Source organism: Gopherus evgoodei, chromosome 9, assembly GCF_007399415.2.
Source record: "Gopherus evgoodei ecotype Sinaloan lineage chromosome 9, rGopEvg1_v1.p, whole genome shotgun sequence".
NCBI lineage: Eukaryota > Metazoa > Chordata > Testudines > Testudinidae > Gopherus > Gopherus evgoodei.
Window position 1 is genome coordinate 28398549 of NC_044330.1, and position 20683 is coordinate 28419231.

Sequence of the window (20683 nt, forward strand, 5' to 3'; positions counted from 1 at the left end):
CAAAGAACTTTAGAATTGGCTTATCATCCACTTACATCTAACTGAGAACATCCACAACCTTACCTAGTCTGATTTCACTTTTCAGCATTCACAGAACTCTTGACTGGGCATACAGTCCTTTGCACTGGTCATTTCCATATGACAGAAGAACTGTTGCATGTCTTTTTTGTTAAACTGCACCTGTTTCCCGAAATCTATATCTTACAATATGCCCAATAACTTTTTATAACTATGACACTGCATTCTCTCTCCTTTCTTACATACCTCATATGTACAAAATGTCAAGAACACAGCACTCAATTAAAAAAACAAAAAAACCTATTACAGTACAAACTTCCCACGGCTATGATAAATGTATTTGAATAACACTTTTGTATCTTTGAGAATTCACTGAGATGGAATAGTAACAAGAAGTCAATACAAAACTAATAGTGCTCCTGTGAAGCGTACTTCTTCTAGGTTTGTTTTCAGCTCTACCTGGAAGAATCCAGTTATTCTTCGTAGTCATACTTTCACAAGTAATAAAAGTACACCAATACTTCACACAACAAATGAAAACTCTTTATTTAAATTAATTTGGTTAGTTTATATTTAGGACATATAAAGGCCCAGCTTTTCAATTCTATAGACTGATCAAGGGAAAACTCTTGAGCTGGCCAATACAATTTGAGAAGCAGTTGGTCTTAGTTTTTCCTGAAATCACAAAAGTGGTAATTACTCTGCATATAACTTTGTTCATATAATTTATAATGCACTGTTCACTCTGCAATATATTTTGAAAAATATACAAACTGACATAACCAAATTAGAGATATTTGATAGGAAACTGTCTCTTTAAAACAGTTTAGGAATAAATTAGTATTCCTATAATTCCATTTTAATCTACAAAAAGAACAAATTTATATAAAATTACAACAGATTAGACAAACTTTTTCCAAGAAAAAAAGATATCAACTCAATCTTCCATTGTGTGACACATGAATATAGAACAAAAGTTACAGTTAGTAATGCCTGCATTGTTTAGCGATGAATTGGTTGACTTAACTCTTAAAAAAAACTATACAGTATTATTGCACTCCATGACTGTGCAGTAATTGGAAACATGCCAGCACTGAAAGATGTCTTGCATTAAGGTTTTTTCAGGAGGTACAACACGACTGAAAAGAAAGCATCCAGTCTGCACTAACAGCTTGCTGTCTTCAGTACAGGCCTTCATAGGTTTCAGTCACGCTGCCTTTGGGAAAGTGTCACTTAATGGCTGAAAATACATTGAGACAAAAACATTGTATCAGTGGACAATTAAGTCAAAACATTAAAAACAATGGCAAGTTACTTCCATGATGCACTTGTACATCTGAACAAGTTGCAAGTCTGAACACCTTCAATCCTGAACTATGGAGAAAACCTATGTGACGCCAGAGCCTACTCAACTAATATTAGAAATACATGTGTATAACTCAGTTAAGTGACAAAATGGTGCGAGGGGGACATTGTCCATAAATATATGATCAATGTAAACACTAGAAAGGGAAAGGAACTACATAGGAAAGTACAGGGGATATAGCTAGGAGTACTGGGATTAAGTTGAGGAAAGGAAAAATTAAGGCTGAAAAAAAAATCAGGAAAGTCTTTCTAACAGAGGAACTTACTGCAGAATCTTCAGAGGGTAGTTAAAGAACTAAAAAAAAAAAAGTGTATAGCCAGAAACAGTATAGTACAATAAAACCTACCTTCGGCCTGGTCTACACGACAGAGTTAGATTGACATAAGGTAGCTTACATCGACCTATGTAAGTGTCTACACTACAACGGTGCTCCTGCTGATGCAACTCGCCCACTATATTGACTTAATAACTCCATCTTTGTGAGAAACATAGTTCTTAGGTCAATGTAGCTAAGGTAATACAATGTCTGCGTAGATACTGCGTTACTTACATCACCTGTTGGCTGACATCTGGGAGCTCTGCTGCCACCTCCCAATGAAGGATTGGGGGGGCGGTGATGAAGGAGCCTGAGCTCAGAAGCAAGGCTCCCAACTGTCAGCCCCATGCCCACCATACCTCAGGGCTGACAGCCCGAGCCCCTAGCCCAGCACACATTCACAGTGGGAACCCTCCCCCTTCCCAAGGGCTGACAGGACCAGCAGCAGCCAATTCCACAGCATGAAGCCTACCAGCCCTGAAAATTCATTCTTGTTAGTTTCAGGGCTGCTATTATTTCATATTTGGTCTCTGGCTCCAGCTCTCATTCCTCCCAGGCTGGACCCAGAGAGGAAATGTGAAAGAGCAGCAACCTTTAACAAGAAGGTCATTTTCATGGCTGGTAGGCTCCTTGCTGTGAAATTGAGCCTAGTGCCTAGCTCACAGCTAGGGCAGTCAATCCTGGTGTGAGGGGAGTCCAGCTGTGAGCCCAGCACAGCTGTCAGTACCTCAGAATGCCCCACTTCAGTCAATGCAAGCACTTCTGGTGAGGACATACACCAGTGGCAGAAGGACGGTAGTGTGGACATTAACAGCTGATTTAATTAGCTAATTTTGTAGTGTAGACAAGCTCTTGGGGACCACCTCTAAAGAGAGAGCACTTGCTGAGATCTACCTGCAGAAGCCATGGACCACCAGATTAGTGTTGGTGTGCAAACCTTTGAAGAGTGATCATCTCTTACTAGCGACCACTTCTGCTAAACCCTATGAGTGGGGTTCTTGGGAGATTTTACTGTATTATCAGATTTAGAATCCTGTTATGTTAAATCAACTCAAAGAAAAAAATTCTAGGCTATTGCATAAACAAATTTTACAATCTATGTTGCCAGCAGTAAGAGAAAACTTCTCCAGAATCCTGCAGAACACATCCAATATGCGAAACATTATAAGGGGATTAAGATGTGTCTCAGAACAATCTGGAAGACATATTTAAGATTCTGTATCCTGCTGATGGTTATTGTGTTGCTTGCTAAAGGATAAGTATGGATTAAAAATCAGGCTTAAGTGGTTTTGCAGAACTTAAGTCAATGACTTTATATAAAGAATACAGGTGTCAATCCCTTTGAAGTCTGATCTCCACCATGATCTGATCAACAGGCTGGCTGGCAGGATTCACTTGGTGCAATGGCAAGGGGAGATGGAGTTGGCCTAGGTCCACCATCAAACAGAATAAGTGCTAGGTACTCACTAAAGCTTTTGGTAATAGACCGACGTGAAAATCATTGTCCATTTAAAGGGCAACATTTCCTGAGTCTATGTGATTTCCTTCATTTATAAGATTTTTTGCACACAGTAGAATCAACTATCAATCACAAAAATCCATTCATGTTACAAGAAATAGATTTTCCTTCTTACTGTCATAAGGTAAACCTTTAGCGTGCATTATAATGAAGTGTTATGCAAAAGTTATATTACACTAAAATGTAGGGCTGTCCATTAATCGCAGTTAATTCATGCCGATTAACTAAAAAAAAATAATCACGATTAATCACAGTGTTAAACAATAGAATACCAACTAAAATGTATTAAATATTTTTGGATGTTTTTCTACATTTTCAAATATATTGATTACAATACAGAATACAAAATGTACAGTGCTCACTTTATATTATTTTTGATTACAGATATTTGCACTGTAAAAACGATAAAAAACAGTGTTTTTCAATTCACTTCATACAAGTACTGTAGTGCAATCTCTATCGTGAAAGTGCAAATTACAAACGTAAGGGTTTTTTTTTACATAACTGCACTAACAAAACAATGCAAAAAAACCAAACAAACAAAAAACCACTTACATGTCCACTAAGTCTTACTTCTTGTTCAGCCAATCACTAAGCCAAACAAGTATGTTTACTTTTACGACAGATACTGCTGCTTGCTTCTTATTTACAATGTCACCAGAAAGTGAGAATAGGCATTCGCATGGCATTTTTGTAGCCGACATTGCAAGGTATTTACGTGCCAGATACGGTAAACATTCATATGCCCCTTCATGCTTTGGCCACCATTTCAGAGGATATGCTTCCATGCTGATGACGCTCATTAAAAAAATAACAATTAAAATTGTGACTGGACTCCTTAGGGAAGAATTGTATGTTTCTGGCTCTATTTTACCCACATTTTGACATAGGTGTCATGTTATAGTAGTCTTGGGTGATGACTCAGCACATTGTTCATTTTAAGAACACTTTCATTGCAGATTTGACAAAACACAAAGAAGGTACCAAGGTTTAAGAATCTGAAGTGCCATCCAAAATCTGAGAGGGCTGAGGTGTGAAGCATGAGTTCAGAAGTTTTAAAAAAGAGCAGCACTCCAATGCGGAAACTACAGAACCCAAACTACCAAAAATGAAAATCAACCTTCTGCTGGTGGCATCTGACTCAGATGATGAAAATGAATATATGAGTCAGTCCGCACTGCTTTGGATTGTTATTGAGCAGAACCTGTCATCAGCATGGATGCATGTTCTCTGGAATTGTGGTTGAAGCACGAAGGGACATATGAATCTTTAGCTCATCTGGCATGTAAATATCTTGCAACGTCGGCTACAACAATGCCAAGAGAACACCTGTTCTCATTTACAGATGACATTGTGAACAAGAAGCAGGTAGCATTATCTCCTGCAAATGTAAACAAACTTGTTTGTCTGAACGATTGGCTGAACAAGAAATAGGACAGAGTGGACTTGTAGGCTCTCAAGTTTTACATGGTTGTATTTTTGAATGCAGTTATTTTTTCATACAATTATATTTGTAAGTTCAACTTTCATGATAAAGAGACTGTACTACAGTACTTGTATTAGGTGAATTGAAAAATATTATCTCTTTTTTTTTTTTAAACAGCACAAAAATTTGTAACCAAAAATATAAAGTGAGCACTGTACACTTTGTATTATGTTATAACTGAAATCAATATATTTGAAAATGTAGAAAAACCATCCAAAAATATTTAAATAAATGGTATTCTATTATTGTTTAATAGTACGATTAAGTGTGATTAATTTTTTTAATCGCTTGACAGCTCTACTCAAATGCTAAATTACAATTCACCTGAATATAGTTTTTGGACCAGAAACTCCTGAACAGTGGCCTGACTATTCTGCTCAATAGGCTCTTTGGCTTGAACATTCATTTACCATACAATTGTTTGCATTGCTCAGTAATCAGATACCTAGTGACTGTAGCACACATACAAAAAAACAAAAAACACAAAAAAATTCCCCACACCCACCACTACCCACTCACCCACACACTTACAAGAAGTTTTCAGTGCTGCTAGATGGGGCTATGATCGATGATGGTGCATTGATTCCATGTGCACATTGAGTTTCATTTCATTATCAAGAATTTGGACCAGCTGCTGCATGGAAGGAAGGTGACCAGACTCCAGCTTAGACCACACTGGAACATCTAACACAAAAAGGGAAAAAACAATCAATTAGAAGTAGGAAACTCATCTAATTAAGAGCCAGGAAGTTCAGCAACAGTTTGGTCTTATATTCAGGAAGTTATCCAGAACAAGAACTGCTGCAAGCCTTTGGATGTATTAAAGTGAAGTAAAGCACCTTGCATCCCAAATGATTAAGGGTAAGCACTAGGCTCCTTGCTTAAAAAGGTACCATAAGGATTCAGAGTCAAAAATATCCATACCCTTGCTGTCCTCAGCTACTAATCCATTCCCTGCCTCCCCTGGACAAGAGTGCAATTTAGATTTTTGGGTCTTTCAACCATAGTTAAGGCTTAAATATTGTGGGTCTGATCAGCTTTCAAATCATTTCTGTACGCCTATAATCTGTTTAAGGTTGAACGAAAAGGCCTGTACTTGCCAAGAGCAAGATAGAAGGCTGTTCATCCTGTAACGCTTAGCACATTTCCTGAATAGTTTTAGTGGTCAGTAATGCCATCAGATATTTACTCCTGGAGGAATTCTGTGCCACTGCGCATGTGCAGAATTCACATTCCCGCAGATTTCTTTACTTCCTCATAGAAGAATGACTTTCTGATAGGGAAGCTACAAGAGCAGTCACGCACCACTCCCTAGCAGGGCAGGTACCAGAGCATCCAGCGGAGAGGTAAATCACTGCAGAGCTAGGGATACCCCAGCCAGTGGCTCCTACCCTGAGCCGGGATCAGCTGCTTGTCCTGGCTGGGCTGGAGAGGACAGGACTTCCTCTTCCCCTGCAAGGAGTGGCTGGGGCTGTGTCAAACCCACCCCCAGAATCCTCCCCTGCTTCCTGCCCCCCATCACTCCTCAGCTGTGGGGGGGGGAGGGGTCGCTGTACAGGGAGCTGCTCCCCCATCCACCCAACCCCTGTGCATCTGGACCTCCCATACCAGACACCCCTGCCAAACCTCACCTGGGACATCCAGAATCCCCCTAGCCCTCCATACCCAAACTCTACACCACTGATTCTCAACCCCTGCATCTGGAGCCCCCCTACATCCAGACCCCCACCCCCAGACCAACCCCCACTGAGCTCCCTGCACTCAAACTCCAATCCTGAGCCACCCCATGCCATTGACCACCAACTAGCTGCACCCAGCCCCCCCCGCTGAGACCCCCACACCCAGACCACTCCACTGAGCCCTAACAACCTTCACCTGGAAGCCCCTGCAGAGTCCCATTGCCCCTGCACCTGGAAGCCCCCTAACCAGCCTCTGTGCATCCAGATCCTCGCCCTCCCCATGTAGATTCCCCACTGAGCTGCCTGCACCTAGATTATTCCACACAGAATCCTCTCACCCCACACTTTAATCCCTCCACACCGAGCCCCTCAACACCTGCATCCTGCCTGGTTGAGCCTACCTGCCCCACACCTTGTGCACCTGGCGCAGAGGGTGTTTCTGGGACAGGCCTTGTGCTATGTCAGGGACAGGTGAAGCCTCACCACTGAGTCCATGTCTTGGGGGTGGGAGGGCTGCAGTGTGATCTCCCATGTTCGTGTAGCTAGTAGCCTGTGCTCCCCACTGCCATGCTGGAGCCTCTGCATTTATTTATTGACAAATAAAACTTGCATAATTTTAAAATATTATGTGGAGAATTTTAAATTTTTTGGCCCAGAATGCCCTCAGGAATAGCTATTTTAGGATAAACACAACCTTCGGCTCTGGTGTTGGCAGGTTTTTATTCATTTACTCACTCAGCTATTTCTATGGTACTCATCACATTAGCACCTGGCCACCTTATAGTTAAAAATACAATTTATCGGCTAGGTATGACAACATTAATGATCACTCCCGCACCTAATAGTAATAAATCAAAAACCTGCCTGAAGAAAGGTGAAGAGCCTTTTCCATGAAGGCTCTGCCACCAGTTCTAATTCAAAAACTGACAGGAACAACTTAGATAATGTTTTCTAGTACACAGTCAGTTTTATCCATCATGATGCAACATTACATTTAAGCAGTCTCAAGTAGAAAATTTCCAGTGCACTCAAATAACAACCCTGAACTTCATTCTGATGCAGTTATGAAGCCAGTATAAAACCACACAGCCTTAGTGTTACATGCATATTATAGCGGCCAGACCCACACAAGAAACAGGCCACTGAATTCTGCAGAGCATTAAGCTTGTGGAAGGTCTGCAATGGCAGCTGTCAGTAGAATGTCACCTCCTGGTTGGATTAATGCAATAGAAAGAAATAGATAATTATTTGGAGGTCCAAATCAGGAAGGAAAGATTGCAAGCTCCAGGACTGCTGCAGATGAAAATGGGTACTATTAATCCAGTAGCAGTTGCTGAGAATCCAGAAGCAGAAATAGCTCAGATCTAAGACATATTTGCAAAGAGAAGAGACATGAACCCACAGAAGACAAGGCAGACAATTCCCTCCCCATTTCTTCCCTGGCTAACTAGTATCACCTATGTCTCATCACACAGTGCTTGTGTAAGAAAGTGCACTCACCACTCCCAAAGGGGATTTTAGAGTAAAGACAAGTATCAGAGGGGTAGCCGTGTTAGTCTGGATCTGTAAAAGCAGCAAAGAATCCTGTGGCACCTTATAGACTAACAGACGTCTTGGAGCATGAGCTTTCGTGGGTGAATACCCACTTCCTCACATGCATCTGAGGAAGTGGGTATTCACCCATGAAAGCTCATGCTCCAAAACGTCTGTTAGTCTATAAGGTGCCACAGGATTCTTTGCTGCTTTTAGAGTAATGACGTATCACTAAAGAAACGCTTAAAATTTTATTACTGTGTTTTTAAATATGCAGTTTGAAGTCCACATGTTTGTCTTGTTTGTAATCTAGAATCTCTCTTCTTTATGTTTAGTTATAAGCAGCATTTAGTTCACTTTTAAGTAATGATGAGTTTCCCCCAGGTGAGCTTCAAGATGGAAGGCAAATAAGAACCACCTTATACAATCTACAGACAGGAGTTATTCAATATGTTAAAAATTTAAGATCCACAAATTTCACAGGTAACTGCTTTATCCGATTTGCTCCATCATTACTTCATTTAGGAGGGACAGGAGAGGCTAATAGTCCTGGAGAATTCTTGTATTATATAGCATTATATATGGTGTACACAAAGTAATTCCTTCAAACACCACTCAAAACTCACCATTCAAAGTTATTTCAAATGCACCTGTTGACATACACTGGTTCTCAATCATATTGCTCAGGAAGAAAACCATCATACAAGCATAGACCTAGAACCAATTAAGAATTAGTGTGAATTTCATAGACAATGAGGTCCAGAGAACCATGCTACAACTTTACGAGCTAAAACCTTTTCAACTCTTATCAAAATCTTTTCAATTGTTCATTTGCACTCTCTCAAACAAGTTTAGAGTCACATAGTTGTTTATTAATCTTCCTTGCTTCCTAATCTAAATAATAGTTTGTAAAACATTTATTGCTACTCTGGAAGTTCAATATTGAAGTAATATCGAACCACTTGATCTTTAAGATTTCATTTTCAAGTGTACTATAAATTAAGATTTACCCACTTTAAGAAAACTATTCACATTCTGCAGAGCCAGAAGGTAGATGTACAATTTTAATAGCATTTACACGAAAAACCAGCGCAAGGATTTATAGAAGTGCTCTCCACAATAATTGGAGTAGCCAGAAACAAATATTCTGTGCCTAAATATATATGATACCTTTGATAGATAAAACAGTAGCGGTGTAAGTTAGTGATTCTATTTTCTCTTTTGGGGGAGGCAAATCCTACTAGCATTGTTCCTTCCACACCATTCTTTTAAATTCTCTTTTGGCATTATACACCAAGGATCAAATGATGCAATCTTCAGCAACATAGCATTGGGAGACTTCATAACAAATATTTATTTCTAGTTTTAACTTTTCATATTAAGTATTAAACACCAGTCTGTTCACAATGGTAAGCAGGAACCAATGGACTTAGCAAATGAGAATTATTCAGACCAATAAAACACCCAGTAATTTCTTGGTGAAGCCATTACCAAGGTCAGGCTACTGTGCAGGACAGCTGAATCCACCATTGTATTGACAAAACAAGTGGAACCAATCAAGTACTCTAGTATTTCCATATGTTTCAACTGACTGCTAATTCATACCTTCTTCATAGATAGTTAAGTTTGAGGTTTGCTGCACCATAATTAACTCAATATTTAAAGATGTGTCAAATTACAACAGCCTTAGGACTTGTCTACACTGGCAATTTACAGCACTGCAACTTTCTCCCTCTGGGGTGTGAAAACACACACCCGAGTGCCGTAAGTTTCAGTGCTGTAAAGCACCATGGTAGACAGCGCTCCCAGCGCTGGGAGCTACACCTCTTGTGGAGGTGTTTTTTTCAGAGCACTGGGAGAGCTCTCTCCCTGCATTCTACCGTGACCACACAAGCCACGTTAAAGCGCTGCCCTTAAAGTACACCACAGATTAAGTTTCTCAATTTTTTTTTAAAATTAGAGGGGCTCTTCAGAGTTGGAGTTAATCAATCACTTCCAAGAATGGCCAGTTTAAGAAAGAACTATATGAAAAGAACAGTGTCATTTTAGGATTGATTCCGAGGGATATACATCTCATCAGTAATGAAAGCTTCCCTTAAAGCATTCAGGGCATCTTCTATAAAAGAAGAAAGAATATTCTGAAGTTCAGATAGAGGTCTTGCTTTTTTTAAAAAAATAAAAAAATTAATGAAGTGTTAATAAGAAATAACTAACAAATAGCCAGGAGTCAATGCTAAAGGAAAAAACAGGAGTAACACCTTAAAAAAACCCTATACATTTAAAAACTGATTCTACTCGCAGTGACTATGTAAAAATTACTCCTCCTTACTGACTGGTAAAGACTCCCTTTGTAACCAATCAATGCTACATCTTCATCTTTACCTTTACGTGCTCCTTTTACCATATTATCAGTCTGGGAAGCAAAAGACCAGCAATCAAATCTGGATCTATGACAACAAAACCAAGCACCATTGATAGGGCCCTACCAAATTCATGGTCCATTTTGGTCAATACAGTCATAGGATTTTTAAAATTGTAATTTAATGATTTCAACTATTTAAATCTGAAATTTAACAGGGTTGTAATTGTAGGGGTCCTAGGGTGACCAGATGTCTCGATTTTATAGAGACAGTCCTGATTTTGGGGTCTTTTTCTTATATAGGTTCCTATTATCCCCCACCCCCTGTCCTGATTTTTCACATTTGCTGTCTGGTCACCCTAAGAGGTCCTGACCCAAAAAGGAGTGTGAGAGGAGGGAGAAGTCACAAGGTTATTGGGGGGGGTGAGGGAGGGGGTGTTGTGGTACTGCTACTCTTACTTCTATGCTGCTGCTGGTGGCGGCGCTGCCTTCAGAGCAGAGCAGCTAGAGAGCGGTGGCTGCTGGCTGAAAGCCCAGCTCTGAAGGCAGAGCCATCGTCAGTAGCAGCACAGAAGGATGGCATGGTATGGCATTGCCGCCCTTTCTTCTGCATTGTTGCCTGCAGAGCTGGGCCCTCAGGTCAGCAGCCACTGCTCTCCAGCCACTCAGCTCTGAAGGCAGTGCAGACGTAAGGGTGGCAACTCCATGACCACCCTAAAATAATCTTGTGACTTCCCCCTCCCGGGTCAGGGCCCCCAATTTCAGAAACAATGGTCTCCCCCATGAAATCTGTATAGGGGTAAAAGCACACAGAAGACCAGATTTCACAGTTCATGATGCGTTTTTCATGGCCGTGAATTTGGTAGGGCCCTAACAATTGTTAAGAGCAATTAGACTATCCTTCCATTTGTCAAGTAAATTTAGATACTCCCTAATAAAGATTTCAGATATCTGTATCTTAAAAAACACCTGCAGTGTACAAACAAGCTGAATACAGCTATTGCAAGTTTACAAGCACTTCCACACAAGTCACGCTAAAGTCAGCCCCTACCACCAGAAAGTTACTTTTAAAGAAAAGGAAATGATGTACCTTATTTTCTTGGCCCCACTGCCAGATACTTGGAGCTTGCATGCCAAAGAAAGCGAAGGGATCCTTGCCGACAATTATTAAGCCTATTAATACTAGTTTGAAGACTGACAGGAAGGATGCTATGTGTCTATCAAAAGCAAAGACATAACAATCACTAAGGAGATTTTTAGTTAGCACTTTGACACTTTAGAGCCGAAACCACTCCAATTAGAATTATTTCCATAGTGTATAACCAGAAATTTTATAGAAAGTAATGCCACACTCATTTGTAAAATATATAGCTTTTAAGATCATCCAGAAGAGCAAAATTAGAACATTTTTCATTTAACAAAAACATAACAGACATAGCATACCATCTGAGTGCCATTTTAAAGATGTTGTATATTTAATAAAGTACAAGGATAAATACAACTGATATTTGTATTTGACAGTTTGCCCAATATCTTACACTGGCAAATGTACTCAGTCTGATATCATATTTCAGAAGAATATCTTCAATGACCCATGCCAAAATACATCCACTTGAACTGTGTTCTCTCAATGAGTACATAAAATCCTATAATTCACCATGAGGGGGTTAAACCCACATCCAGAGAATCATGTATCTTTAAAATTGTCTGTAAAGTCACTAAAGATTTAAAAAAATCTTCTGCAATGTTTATTTTGCCTCATTACAACTGGTAACATTTCTGCAAAAGGCAGTCGGGCATGTAAGTGGTCCAGTAACCACTACAGTGCCTTTACAGGCTAGAAAACGAATGTTGGTGTAAACAACTGAATAAAAAAATAAGAATCATTTCATTTATTTCCTCACCGCTCATCACCAGGTTTTAAATTATGTTTAAAAGAAATTCTCCTGTTTATGATAAAGTCACAAGAAAACTAATTTTAAAATCTACTTCTCCATTCCCAGTGTAGCCTGATATCTATATTATGCAACACTATGTAAATATGAACAAACAGGTGAGCGACAAAAGAAACAGATGATGTGAACTAATGTCCAGGGACATGATTGTGGAGCAAAGGTGAATTTTGGCTACAATTAATTTAATGTGCCGTCAAGTATTATGGTACAGACAGATATAATTTTTGTTTTTGTCCAATATTCACACAAGGATCATCTGCCAAGGGAGAATATATCCCAGTTTATTTTCTTTAAATCTGATTTAGAAATGAGAGGGGAAATACCCTCATATGGAAACTGAAAGACTTTACAAAAGACTGTTTTAATACCTTAAAAAATTAACCCACACTTTTTTAAAACTCTTCTACTTTGAGAGATATGTACAATGTGCACATACAACCATTACATGTCAATTCTGCTAGTTTATAAGCAGATAAGTCATACCTATATATAGGTTGCGGAAGGTAGTTTTCCCCTTCAATGCGGATGTCTGGGTACCGCTGGCTAATAACCCGCATGTACTCCTCAAACACCCGTCTGTAACCTCAGGAAACACTAGAGGAAAAAAAAACCCCAACATTATTAACAATGTACCTTTGGACAAATGTTTATACTGACAGATGGTGGGGCTTTTATCTATATTTATAGACATACACACACACACACACACACACACACACACACACACACACACACACACACACACTTCACAAGTTCTCGTGATCATTTAGCGTGAAATACTACTTTAACGATTTTTGACCACTTAATAGACTGTGCCCCAGCAAAAAAAGATATTTACATCTTACAAGTGAACTCAGAAATTGACGTTTTTAAACGTTCACTTAAGAGCCTTATACTGGATCACCTTCATCAGACAGTCATACCAATCAAAGCCTTATACTGGATCACCTTCATCAGACAGTCATACCAATCAAGACAATCAACATTCATTCAGCTGAGGCTACAGCAAAACCCTAAATTGATACTATATCCTGCTCTCAGTCAATTTAAGCAGAAATATGTTAAAAGTGGTTAAGGAAGATAAAGATTGTTTTCTACTTGTAGATTTCAGCCAAAAATCTGAATGAAGACTTCAGTAAAAAGCCGTCTAGCTATTTAATATTACAATCTCTAACAGTCATGAACTTCACACTACTGGCAAAACAAGGAGAATATCCTTTGCTGAGGTACAAAGAAGCAACGTGTGGAAGAAAGTGCTCTCAAGAAAGTTTCTTTTTGTAAGAAGTGTACTACAATTATTGTCATTAAATCTCAAACACTGTTGGTAAATTCACTGCAGAGCTGATATTGACAATACATTGCCAAATAATTTATGAATGTTCTGTATTAGAAAACTAATATCCATTGTACCAAGAAAATAAGTGGTTTGTGATTAAACCAAACTGATTATTTTGGAAGTTCAGATACTGATTTCACATGCCACACCTATTTTCAACTTACTGTGCTATTATACTCAGGATAGGCCAACATGAGTTTAATATTAAGAGATTTCAGGATCAATTAACATCTCTACATTTTTACAACAGCATCACTGCAATCTGATTTCCTCACAGCTTCCAACACATGACAGCTTCCTACATAAGAAAACTGTTAAATACCTTTAATTCTGTGAGATATACACTCAAAAGTGCCACAATGGAAAGCAATTTGGAAACTGGCTGAAGGGGTCATGGTATAATGAAGAGAATGCTTCCAATGATAACAAGAGGACAGAATTTGTAGAAGCATGACCCAATGTGATGTCTCCAGCACTCAGACAAAATAACACAATAAATCAGCAGTACTTTGCCACTAACTTATACAGTAACTCTTCATTTAAAGTCGTCCTGGTTAACATTGTTTCGTTGTTACCTTGCTGATCAATTAGGGAACATGCTCATCTAAAGTTGTGCAATGTTCCCTTATAATGTTGTTTGGCAGCCATCTGCTTTGTTCACTGCTTGCAGGAAGAGCAGCCCGTTGCAGCTAGCTGGTCAGGGCTTAGAACCAGGGTGGACTGGCAGCCTCCCTATGAGCTACCCACTCTCCTAAGTTCCCTGTCCAGCAGCCACTCAGCAGGCTATCAATTGCTGGCAGTTCAGCTGTCTCTCCCAACACTGCCATGTGCTGCTCCGGGGAGCCTCCTGCTTGCTGTGCAGGATGGGGGGGGGGGGAGGGAGAAAAGAGGAGGGCTAATGTCAGGGTGTCCCTCCTCCCCCCTGCTCCTGTCCCCCGCTGATCCCTTCTCCATACAGAGCAGGCTGGGGACATGACAGGCCTCAGGATGGAGAGAGCTTGCTGGCCACAGCTGCTGTCTCAACTTCCTTATCTTTTTAAAGGCAATGTACTTAGATAGATATGCGATGCGCTGATCCCACTCTCTCTCTCATACACACACACACACACACACAGTCTGTCTGTCATACTGTCTCCCCTCCTTCCATTCGTGCTGCCTTGTAGAGTATGAGGCTACATTAACAACAATGTGCTAACCCTTGATCAGCCAAATGATAGTTCATCATTTAGCAGTAAAGCATTCCCTGGGAAATATCCTACCCTCTTACTTCACCACCTCAACCAAGCTTCACAATCATCATTGCTAAAAAACAGTTTTTTGTCTGGTGAAAAAAAAATTCCCTGGAACCTAACCTCCCCCTCCTCCAATTTACATTCATTCTTATGGGGAAATTGGATTCACTTAACATCATTTAGCTTAAAGTCACATTTTTCAGGAACATAACTATTATGCGAGGAGTTACTGTATGTTGAATTGCCTGACCTTAGCCTTCTCTTGCCTCTTTAAGATGTAGAGCAGAAGCTAAGAATTCAACAGAAAGGACATGGTTTTGTTATTGTCTTGGACAGTCCAGCCTGTTATAAACAGTTGTACCTTCTACAAACGAAATTAGCTATGCTCAGACACAGCAGTGAAAAAGAAGATAATAGACAGTGGGGAGGGAGCTCTGAAAAAAGATGTTTTTAGCAGTGAACTGCCAACAAAATACAAAAATTATATCAACTTCAGTAACATGCAATGAATGCCCTCTCACCAAACAGTAAAGGAATTATTTAGCATAAATGAAGACACCCCACGCCTAACACACTTTAGAGTCTTTTAGTTTGTTTTTGTTCACTGAAACACTCCAGAGCACATATCTGAGACAGAGCACAGGTGCCAAGAAAGCCTCTTGTTGGAGCACAGACTCAAACTATAAGAAGTCACAAGTTCCGTTTAAAAAAATATGCAGTACTGCATGTTTACACTAAGTCTTTGCATTTTATGTCCTTTGAAACAAATAAATGTTACATCACTACAAAATATATTAAAGAGAATCTTTTCTAAATCTAGCACCAACCTGGGAGTTGGGGAAGCTTCCATAGTAGTTGTCATAGACATTCTGAAGTGTCACAACATAGCTGGAGCCACTGTAAAAGTCATAGGACCCAAGTAGAAAACAAGCCTCTATTTTTACTTGTATGGAATACCCCAATCATTGCTAGCAGGAGCATCCAAAACATATTATTGAAATAACTATAGTTTTAAAAAGTTTGAACAGCTATTTGGCCTTGAGACATATAAAAGCTAGGTCAAATGGCATTTGCTTCATAAAACTAAATAACTATTTAAAATAGTTTTAAAAGACAAATTACTTGTTTGACAAACCAAGAAAATTTGTCATGACAGGAAAATTGTATTTGCGTGCACACGATTTCATGGTGAACTAAAGAACTTTCCTATAAAACTGTGAAACTGCTGCATTTCCAGTAGTTTTAACTAAGCACAATGTTTCATAGACTGTCAAAGATAGGTAATTTTAGTTATATCAGTCTAAAAGTGAACAGACTGATGTTAATACAACTGTTCACTAAAAATTATTATGGAGAGAAGAATTTAGATAATGAATACAGGGCCAAACATGCTACTTTAGTCTAGTAAACTATGAAGATGCACTCATCTATGTCACAACATGAAAACTGTTTCAGGTAAAATGTGATTGCAATATATGAAAATATATGAAAAATATATGAAAAATAGTAAGTAAGAAAATGAAGAAGAGCTATATTAATTTGACTAAAGTTTGTTACTTGTGTTATATAGAATCACTAATACCAATATGAAAGGACTCCATTAATTTTTAAGGGCTTGGGGTGCACATTCCTGCTCAAACATGAAATATTTTCCTCCTGCTGAAATGGCATTGCATGCTGTCTCAGTCAGGCAGTAATCCCCAAACTGTGGGGCATACCCCCACAGAGGGGCACAGAGGACTGTTGGGGTGGTGTGGTGGGGTCTAGGTGAGGGGGCAGGAAGGCACCACCACCCATCCCACTCTGTGCCAGCTGCAGCCTTGGCTCTGCTCCCGGCCCCCACTCCCACCCCCCAGCTCAGCTGCCACTCTAGTTCCAGCCAAGGAGAGCATGGACACATTCTATTGGCCGGGGAGGGGGGGAGAGGGAAGAACAGCACAAAAGGAAAAGTTTTGGGACTACTGCACAGTATGGAATGCTAGCATGCTAATAACAGCAGATGTCTACTGCTCTGAACACTGTTCAAAAAGATTGGCAGTACTTGAGGAAAATTATACCAGAGACATCTGACAAAATAACTAGTTCTGATAAAACTTATGACACCTAGCTACATGCATCTTCTCCTATCAGGAGTGATTAATATTACACGAAGGTAAGGTATACTCTTTCCTGCATAATTTTGGTGGCGATGTAGGATAGCTATTTCTGTTCCCTAGTATAGCTTTTGTTTGGGTTTGGGGCACTATGGAACACAAGTCTGGAATGCTGTATTTAATATATGTACCTGTTATTTAAATGATACGTGAATTATTATTTCTGTTACTAACCCTTTGCTGATTTGTGGGAAACTATTTAGTATGCTGATAAAATGCATCTTTCGCAAAGTTGTTCACTACATACAAACTTAGATATTTCACGTGTTTTAAAACCAAGTATTTCAAAACTATTCCTTCACTTACATCCTGTCAAGACATGTTTTCCCTTTCAGCAGCTACTACCTCTACAAATACTTAGATATATTTTATTTCATGTTAAAATTAAGTCTAAATATTCTGTTAATGATGTGACTTTTTTAAAAAAAGATTGGCTAAAAACTTCTCATCAATTAAATGTTATATTTGATGAGCAGCCATGACCCCACTATGTACAAAAAAGCCATAGGATAAAAGTTAGTTTCAAAGGTGGAAATCTTATTTTTTGGAAATGGTTAAATTCCTTCTTAAAATTATTGTCTATGGGCATTAGTATTAATATATGGTATATACTACCATCAATTCACAGCAGAGCTCCCAATAACAAGACCCAAAGTAGAATATGTCCTTTATGTAATAACTAAACTTTTAGCTATTTGGTAAACCTTCTTCCACATCACTCAGAAGGAAAATATGCTCACCTTCAGGACCACCACTGTTCTGCCCTTTCTCTACCTTCCCGATCCTCACATTTCTCCCCATTCCCTATTTTTATGTAACCCTCCTTTCTTCACTGAGCATTTTCTCTCCTGCATCAACTCACAATTCCCACCTCCCTGTCAGATAAAATGATCAGCAATTAGACAGTTACTAAAATGAAGGGTCATCATTAATCTTTAGCGCCTACATCCCAATAAGAATAATTGAGCCAGATAAGTGCACACATCAGAGTCATTATCTGCTGACTCACAACAAAACCACAGCTGTCTAAACTCTGTTCATATTTGAAAGGTTTTCTCCACAATCATGAGGGTTAGTAACTTACTTTTTTAAAATGAAAGCTCAGATCCTGCAAAATCCAGTTATGCCCTACAGATGACAAGGAAGTTGGGCCGAATTCTGCCCTTGAGGTGGTTAATACGCGCGTTTTAATCTTACAGAACTCTATGAACCCTTTCTACAGACATGTACCTTCTATTAAACCAAAAGTTAGCTATTACTTAAATTCAAGTGCATAGGTAACTTCCAAACTATTGTTCAACTTCCATCAAGGACTAGCGTAAGGTATTTTCTCTGTTCAATGTTAACTTATAAAGTTCCAGCATCAGCATTAAAAAACTGAAAGCGCCTCTATGTTATTTTAAAACATTAAGGTAGCAGGGAAGGGGTTTTTTCGGTTGTTGTTTAATTATTTACTGTTCAGTCTGAGTCCCAGTTGTGATGGGTTGCTATGCTGATGTAACCACAGTACACAAGAGCATCTTAAAAATAGTTCTGAAAAGCAGAAACATTTTTTTTAATCAACACTTGCTCTGAAAGAGATTAAGAGACTACTATTGAAGATTAATCCCCAAACCCCCAAATTAAAATATACCAGAGACTCATGTAACAAGGAAGAACTCATATCTTTTAAAGAAGCAGAGATCATAACGGTAAGGACAAAAATTTATTCAAAACTGATTCAGCTATCAGAAGAATTCATCATTAAACATTTAATGTTCAAAAGAGGTACTGCTAAGGTTTTAGACCAAGAGTATTAATTGCTTCTCTGCAGTCTTCCGATTTTTTCTCGGTATCACTTACTCAAATCCATGATTTAAACCCTGATTAAAGAAATGTAAGTCGTTCTGGGTCCCAACACAAACTATACTGCATATGTAGAGGATCTCAACTTCATTTATGCTCTGATCTAAACCCAGTTATTTGTCTCACTGCTGTAAAGATGAGCTACAAAGAGAACAGGAAGGAAACATTAAAGGCTACACGCAAATGCAAGTTAAAATATTACACAATTCAGCAATTATCTGTACTCTGTAGAACTCCTCAGCACGCAGCTCATAAGCCCCCCTCTCTCCAAACACAAGGGCAATTGAGTCCGTGCAGTCTGACTAGCCCCCGCCTGGCAAACCTTCCCAGCAGCAGGCTGCCCACCGGAAAAGCTTGGAAACCCCTCACTGACAGCTACCTCCCCGTGCAGCCTGCAGCCCCCTAGAGCAGCAGCGAGCAGGGCTCCTCCGGCCAGCAGCCTTCGGGACTGGCGCCAAACCACCAGGTCTGGGGCCCCGCGGGAAGCGGGAAACACTCGGGGAGGAAGGAGGCGGTCCAGTAGTCGCCGCCCGCGCTCACCCCAGCGCTGCCAGCAGGTCCCGGGCTTGGCACAGGGCCCCTCGCCCGGGTACAGAGCGGAGGAGCTGGGGAAGAAGCGGCTGGAGGTCCCCGCCCCGGCGCGTACCGCCGGGCCCCGCGCAGGAGCTTGGCTCCTCCAAGGCCGCCCGCTGCCCCGGGCAGGGCCCGGCATTAGGCGCCAGCGGCGTGGACAGGGGGCTCCGACCCCTAGAGCGGCCCAGCCGGAGCCGGGCCCGGGGACGCTGCCGGCCGCAGCCCGAGCGCGCACTTACCAGATCTGGAACTTGAGCAGCGGCCCCGTGGTGTAGGCCATGCGCAGCTTCTTAGCCGGCAGGGCCCCCTGCTCCGTCGCGGCCCGGCCCAGCCCCGCCGCCAAGAGGAACAGCAGCACCAGCGTCCGCATCGTCCCTCAGCAACCCCACAGACACCGGCAAATGGAGGCTGAGCGCGCGCCGGCGTGGGGCGAACTAACTCCCCACAGCAAGGTCACGGGATCAGGAAGCGCACGCGCAGTGCGGGTCACGTGAGGTGACAGTCACCGCATGGGGGGGTGCCCGTCTCTTACACACGCGCCTGTGGGCGCGAGACCCTGTCCGCGCGGGGGCGCGCGAAGGGGGTGTTGTGCGCACAAAGCCGGGGCAGGGCTGGCTGAGCCAGTGCCGGATTGGGGCTAGTTCGGTGGAGCTAGCATGCCTGGTACATAAGCGATGGCCCTATCACAGCCATGAAAAATGCCTGATGGAGCATGAAATTTGGTGTCTGCCCCCCTCCTTCTGATAGTCCCCATGAAATCTGGTCTTTTGTGTGCTTTTACATTACACTATACAGATTTCACAGGGGAAACCAGCATTTCTCAAATTGGGGGTCCTGACCTAAAAGGGAGTTGCAGGGAGGGCAAAAGGTTATTGGGGGGGCATGGTATTGCCACCCTTACTTCGCGGCCTTTAGAGCTGGGTGGCTGGAGAGCAGCAGCTGTTAGCCAGGCGCCCAGCTCTGAAGGCAGTGCCCTGCCCACAGCAGCGCAGAAGTAATGGTGGCAATACCATACCATGCTATCCTTCTGCGCTGCTGACTTCAGAGCTGGGTGGCCAGAGAGTGGCAGCTGCTGACTCAAAGTCCCGCTGTGCAGGCAGCAGCATAGAAGAAAGGGTGGGCAATACCCTACCATGCTGTCCTTCTGCGCTGCTGCTGGCGGCAGCTCTGCCTTCAGAGTAGGGCTCCTGGCCAACAGCGGCCACACTCCTGCTGCCCATCTCTGAAAGCAGCGCTGCCACCAGCAGCAGCACAGAAGTAAGGGTAGCAGTACTGCAACCTCCCCCCCCCCCCAATAACCTTGTGACTTCCCC

General features: G+C 41.2%; 1 protein-coding gene across 1 annotated transcript; it reads right to left on the reverse strand.

The window, feature by feature from the left end:
- Positions 1–539: 539 nt before the first annotated feature.
- On the reverse strand, positions 540–19845 carry SELENOT (selenoprotein T). Its single transcript, XM_030574359.1, has 6 exons — positions 19610–19845; positions 12715–12825; positions 11367–11493; positions 8544–8631; positions 5237–5389; positions 540–1258 (listed from the first exon to the last, which is right to left on the reverse strand). The coding sequence occupies exons 1-5, from the start codon at positions 19738–19740 to the stop codon at positions 5265–5267; spliced, it is 582 nt and encodes a 193-aa protein (XP_030430219.1). The 5' UTR covers positions 19741–19845; the 3' UTR covers positions 540–1258; positions 5237–5264.
- Positions 19846–20683: the final 838 nt, after the last annotated feature.